The sequence below is a fragment of the Otolemur garnettii genome, unplaced genomic scaffold (genome assembly GCF_000181295.1).
Source record: "Otolemur garnettii isolate 467f Iridium unplaced genomic scaffold, OtoGar3 scaffold00001, whole genome shotgun sequence".
In the NCBI taxonomy this organism is placed as follows: Eukaryota; Metazoa; Chordata; class Mammalia; order Primates; family Galagidae; genus Otolemur; species Otolemur garnettii.
The window spans coordinates 51,003,081-51,009,675 of record NW_003852396.1 but is presented as its reverse complement, the minus strand read 5'-3'; the positions used below and the strand labels follow the sequence as shown (position 1 = coordinate 51,009,675).

General features: G+C 38.1%; 1 protein-coding gene across 1 annotated transcript; it reads left to right on the top strand.

Annotated features, from left to right (window-relative positions):
- Window positions 1–335: 335 nt before the first annotated feature.
- Window positions 336–3,858, top strand: FANCF (Fanconi anemia complementation group F). Its single transcript, XM_003804052.3, has one exon. It carries the CDS (start codon window positions 339–341, stop codon window positions 1,419–1,421), a length of 1,083 nt encoding a protein of 360 aa, XP_003804100.2. The 5' UTR covers window positions 336–338; the 3' UTR covers window positions 1,422–3,858.
- Window positions 3,859–6,595: the final 2,737 nt, after the last annotated feature.

Here is a 6,595-nt window from a genome sequence, read left to right as displayed (position 1 = left end):
TTAGGCAAAGCTCAGAAAATTTCTATTTAGGGATATTTCCAAAGCGAAAAGACGTGTGGAGACCTTCAGGGCTGGCAGTATCCGGTATATGGCTCCAGGAAATCTCGCCGGGATGCCCTATGAGCTTCCTCCACTGGGGTCGCACAAGTAAAATAGCGCAGGTTTTTACTCTCGTTCAAGTTTCCCAGAATCCAAGAACCCGGAAAACCGCTATGAGATTGACATTCACTTTGACCAATTGCACTGTGAAGAGGCGTGGCATCTCGCCGCCTCTCCTATCCGCACGCAGAGAGTCACCGTCTCCAAGTTGAAAGCGGAAGTTGGTCTCAGCGAGCTCCATGGAACTGCTATTGCAGCACCTGGAGCGCTTTTCCGAGGTTCTGGCGGTCTCGCGCACTACCCACGTCAGCACCTGGGACCCTGTCACAGTGCGCAGGGCCCTGCAGTGGGGTCGCTACCTGCGCCACGTCTACCTGCGCTTTGCTCGCCACGGCCGCGTCCGCACGGCTCTGCAGCGGCGGCTTTGCGACCAATGGAAGCAGGAGGGTGGCTTTGGGCCCGGTCCAGGCCCGGGGTTGACAAACTTTCAGGCCCTCGAACACTGTGACATCCTGCTGTCTCTGCGCCTGCTGGAGAACCGAGACCTCGGAGACGCCGCTAGCCACCACCTGCTGCAGCAGCTACTTCCGGGCTCGGGTGTCCCGGACGCCCAGGACGAGACGCTCCAAGACCGTCTGGCCTGCCTCGCCCGCCGCCGGTCAGCGGTGCACATGCTGCGCTTCTATTGCTATAAAGAGAACCCGAATCTTCCCGAGGACGCGCTGATGAAGACCCAGGCGGAGCTGCTGCTGGAGCGGCTGCAGGAGGTGGGGTTGGCCGAAGCGGAGGGGCCCAACAAGTTTCTCAACAGCTTGTGGGAGCGCTTGCCCCAGAACAACTTCCTGAAGGTGATAGCGGCGGCGCTGTGCTTGCAGCCCCCTGGGCCTCCGCGGCCCGGAGAAGAGGAGTGGGACCAGGGCAGCCCCAGAACTCCTGGAGAGGGGAGTCAAGAGCTAGTCCGTTGGCTTCTGGGGAAATCGGAAATAATGGCTGTCTTTTGCCGTCACCTCCCAGCTGGCGTCTTAACTTTGGTGGCAAGCCGTCACCCAGCGCTCTCTCGTGTCTATCTGGGTCTGCTCACAGACTGGGGTCAACATCTGCACTATGACCTTCAAAAAGGCGTTTGGGTTGGAGGTGAATCCCAAGATGCGTCCTGGGAGGAGCTGTATGATAGGTTTCAAAGCCTCTGTCAGGCCCCTCCACCTCTGAAAGATGAAGTTCTAACTGTTCTAAAATCTTGCAAGGCTCAGGATGGAGATTTCGAAGTCGCTGGTCTTAGTATCTGGACAGACCTGTTGTTAGCCCTACAGAGTGGTGCGTGATGCTACATTTAGGAAAAGACAAGTTTTAGGTCTGAGTCCAGGCCCCAGATCTCAGTGGGCAGCGCTCTTATTAATTACCTGAATAGTTTACAAAACGAAAATTTTGTATTTCTCTCCAAGTCTTGTGTGCCTTCATGTGTCCCAAGTATTATTGTTTTAGGTGCTAATTTTGAGTGATTTGTTATACAATAACAAATACGCAAAGTAATTGGTTTGTAGTCCCATGGATTTTCTGGGCAGAGGAGGTGACATATTGGAAGTACTATTGTAAAGCCGTGAAATTAGCATTAGTTTGCTTTTGAAAGGCCTCTTTCTGAGTATGATGAAAACATCTGCTTTTCAAAGAAAAGATACCCTTTTTCTATCAGTATGATTTATTTTTTAAGTCCCTCCCCCCACAATAAGTGAAGAGTTTTCTTGGCCCAACAGTATGTGATAGTATCAGAAATGTTAGTTTATAAAGGTAACTGATCTAATTGGAGTTTAAACTCTGGACTTTGGCCTTGTTAACCTACTATTGCCACCAGTTAACCAGCCTCATCATGCATTATAATTGTGTTATTCTGAAAGTTTGTTCCTCATTTCTACAGATTTTTATTGTATCAAAGTAAAAGACTACATAATTTTAACTCACAAAATATTTAAAATATGACAAATTCAGGTATACCATGTCTGTCCTTGAATATCAATTTAGCATTTGATGGTAAAAAGATCAAGTTTCTGAATTAGAAGATCCAGGTTTTAGTGTTCCTTCTGTCCTTAACTAGGTTAATAAATCACCAGTCACTTAGAGTTACATTTGCCTTATGTTAAGTGTTTAAACTAAAATACTTAAATTTACTTATTTTTCCCTTGATGGCTGCCCTGTGGAGACAATTTACAGTATTTGTGTGTAACAACCTAACTTTGTTAGTTTATCCATTTGCTCCACAACTGGTAAAGTGATTCTCAGTAACCAAACTTCAGAGTGAATTATTCATTTTTATTAGGGAGATAAAACTTCTCAGTGATAAAGATGTTTTTGTTTACATTCAGGTTAGCTGATAGCAAGATTTTTATGGAAGACATATTTTTGATTATCAAAAAGTTCATTTCTAATTCCAGAATGGAATTCGAGCAAAAATTTGTGTAATCTTGTATAATCTTTCATTCTGTAGTAGAACTTGGAGGTAAATTATTATTACACCTATAAATACACTTTTCTAGATAATCTTGAGTGAACACTGTAAAACTCATTTCTGTGGCCTGATTCTTTTTTCTAGTTTTAATCCATGTAAACCATCTTTTTGATTCCATTTGTTATAAATATAAGAATAAAGTCAATTCCTTCTGTCAGTTACATGAAAGTCCCTTTCTAAGAAACAGTCTAATGAAGAATTCTACCGTGGCAAGTCTTAATGTTAGTTGTAGTTTTGGAAAATAACAGTTTGTGAACTCTTTCTCTATATTACATCTCACACTATGATTTAAAAAATAATCATATATAGACTTAACATTTTAAAATCTGTTTTTATACTTAACCATTTATTAAGCTCATATTTAAGGTCCATGATACATGTGTTACATACATAATCTTCATAACTGATATACTATTCTTATGAAGATAAAAGATTAAGTAAAATGCCCAGAGGTACACAGAAAAGCAACATGAGAGTAAAGTAAAGGCTTTATTATTATTTTACAACTGAATGAAGTGTCTGCAATGTCATAGGTTCTAATGTTTGAATAAATGAAACTATTAATAGCATTAGAATCTTACCCTGTATGCTTTCTCTTATTTTGCACACTGCTAAGGACTTGAAAAGATGCTATTGAACATGGTAATCTTACCTCTCCAGGAATCTATATATAGGATGGGAGAGAGGGACTATGTAGGAAAATACTTGATGAAATCTAGAAATGTTTATTTTGTGGGGATTTTTTTCCCCTGTCATAATGAAATGAGGGTTCAGTATTGAAGTCTCCCACTATGATTTTCAGCAAATTATCAATTATTATTTTATGCAATTTGAGCAATTTTATAGCACACAAAGAAATAGAGAATTATTATACCATCTTAATTGAAATTATTTATAGTGAATTGCTTTTCTGCTTTAAAGTATTTTTTTCTGTTTTCATTATTAATACTGTTGACTTTTTGTCTGCTATCGTAATTTGTGCTTTCTATTTGTCTTGATTTCTCAGTGTTTCTCTTCTCCGACTTCCTCTATTTCTCCTTCTCCTAGTTGGGATGCTAAGTTCCATGCCTAATCTTTTACTGTCAAAACTTTTATCATATTTAACTTAAAGTGTGTCTAAAAATTAGTATCTTGATCTCCTTTTCTAATGATACAATGGACCTTACTTAGGAAACTAACTCTGATCTCTTATCTACAAAATCACAAGTTGTTATCCAGTTTTATAGTTTTGCTCTTTGAAGAAAAAAAAATCCACAAATTAGAACACTAATATTATATATACACAATTGCATTTTTATTTATCTACCTGCTTAACTATTTCCATTTAATTTCATATGATTTCACCTCAGATGGAGTCAGTTTAGATACTGTTCCTTTTTTTGTTGTTTTTAGAAATTTCCTTGGAGAAAGTCTCTTGCTTTGTATACTTTTTCAGTTTTTATCTGGAAATATGCAAATATCTTACATCTTTTCCTTGTTGATGGAAGGTAGTTTTACTGGGTACATGATTCCAGATTAACATGTTAAAGATACTTTTTTCTGGTTTCCATTGTTGATGTTAAAGTTATTATCAGTCTACTTGTAGCTCTTTGTAAGTGGTCGCTTTTTTCTGATTTCTTTTAAGATAGTCCCAGCTTCAGTATCTGAAGTCACTATGGTGTGTGTCTAATTGTGAATTTCTTCCTTTTTCCCACATATTTTATGTTGTGTTTCATTATCTGTGTATTTGTGTTTTCATTGCTTCTGGAAAATTTCCAGCTATTTTTCCCCAGTGTTTTTCTACTTTTTCCTGTGATTCTGATCAGGCCTATGTTAGACCTTCTCATTCCCTTACAACACGTAACCTCTCTTTCCTGCTTTTTATCTCCATATCACTCTATGCTGCTATGGGAACTGTTCTTATCTAGCAGGATTCATATCCCCCATCTTTATTTTAGTAATAACATCCTACTCCCAGGTTTTAGTAGAAAATGGCCACTTAACTACATTTCGTAATTTCTCCTGCAGTTAGGTATGGCTACAATGTTAGATTTGGCTACTTGTATGTAAGCAGAAGTGATCTGTGCAACTTAGGATTCAGAGCTGAGAAATACAAGATTATTTTCCTTAAGGGTTCTGCTTTTCCCTTTTAAGAGACTGGAAAATCAGTGTGCTACTAGTGAGCTATTTTGAATCATATGGCTAAGGATGACTGAAACAAGCAATTCTAATAGACCCAAAGATAAAATCACTGTGAAATCACATGTTGAGAATGACAGAATAGAGCCCACCTGGCTAGCTTGTCCCGTTAGATAGGAAAGAAATACACTTCGTTTTTATCCAAGTCACTCTTCGGGATATCTTATCAACATCACCTATTATTGATAATCCTGTATGTTATTGGTATGGTCTTCATACTTTTGTCAGATCTGTGTCTGATGTTTAAATCATTGATTAAATTTTAAATTGTAACAATATTTTTTCTTCTAAAAGGTTCATATGTTTTTTTCTTCCAAGTCTGCTTCATCATTTTTAATTGTTTTTAATTTTTAATTATTTTGGATTCACAACTACATATTTATGGGGTACATATGATATTTTGATACAAGCATAAATGTTTTGATATTATGGTAATTAGGATGTCCATCACCTCAAGTATCTATTATTTCTATGTGTTTTGGCAATTTCATATTTCACACTTATTTTTTTATCCTTCCATTTTTATTTTTCATTATTGTTATTTAATAGTGTATTAATCATTTCAAAATCTGGAGTCCCTGGGAATCAAAACCTGTTCTGTTGATAGTCATGATGGTTTGTTTCTTTACATATTTGATAATTTGTTATTGTGAATTCCTATGTTTTATCTTAATTTTGGAAACCTGCAAGTATAAATAGGGTGTAAGCCCAGCACAGAAAGACAAATATTAACATTTTTACTAATATGAAGGAGCAAAGAATATGGATTTCATAAAATTAGAGAGTCGATTGGTAGTTACCAGAGGCAGGAGGAGGGAAGAGAGGTTGATCGATAGACACAAAAATATAGTTAGATAAAAGAAATAAGATTTAGTTTTCAATAAATCAGTAAAGCAGCTATTGTTTAGCTGGCCCAGGCTGGGTTCGAATCCACCAGCAAACCCGCCAACTTCCGTGTATGTGGGTGGCCCTGTAACCAACATGCTATGGGCAACAGGACTCACCCCACCTTTAAATGTTTGAGATTTCTCAGAGGTTAATAACTCTTCTCTGTGTAGTTCTCATCCCATGTGATCTTATCTATTCCCTTGGTTTTCAACCTACCCATGGACTGTTAGTTGCATAATTTACATCTGTAGCCCAGAGCATCAGGACCAATATCACCATCTGAATATCTCTCAAGGCTCTCAGATTGAACATGTCCAAAATAATTCTAAAATTCTCCACGGAACCCTGCTTATTCCCCATGTGTTTCTCACTGAGTAGAAACCTGGACAATATCCCTACTTTACAGTCTCTGACCCCTCACATTGGTATGGATGTGTTGAAAGTAATTCTCCCAAAGTACACTTTGCTTTTTTTTTTAAAAAAAAAAAAAAAAGATACTTTACCGCAGCATTTAAAAAGTAATTGCAGGCAAGTGTGCAAACACACAATTTATCTGTACTTACATGTAGGAACTCCTACACTTTCACATGAAGTTTTTCAGAAAAAGTCCTTCTAGCTTTAAAACTTACACATTGCTAACTCAAGTTATCTGCAAAAGTGAAAGTCTATAAAATAAAGCAATTTGGTGATTTGAAGAAGAAATGTCTCTAAAAATGTGTCTAGGGCCTAAAGTTTATTCTCATTTTGTTTATTAAAGTAAAGTGGTTCAAGATACAATGGCGTTTATTTACTTTGCTTAGTTTGGAAATACCTCCTGAGCCATAGAGGTAAACTGAATTGGACCTGCATATTCTCCACATATTCTCAACCATCCACTCAGAACGTTCCCTAAGACATTTTCCTTTTGTTAAGGAAATCAATATATTTACT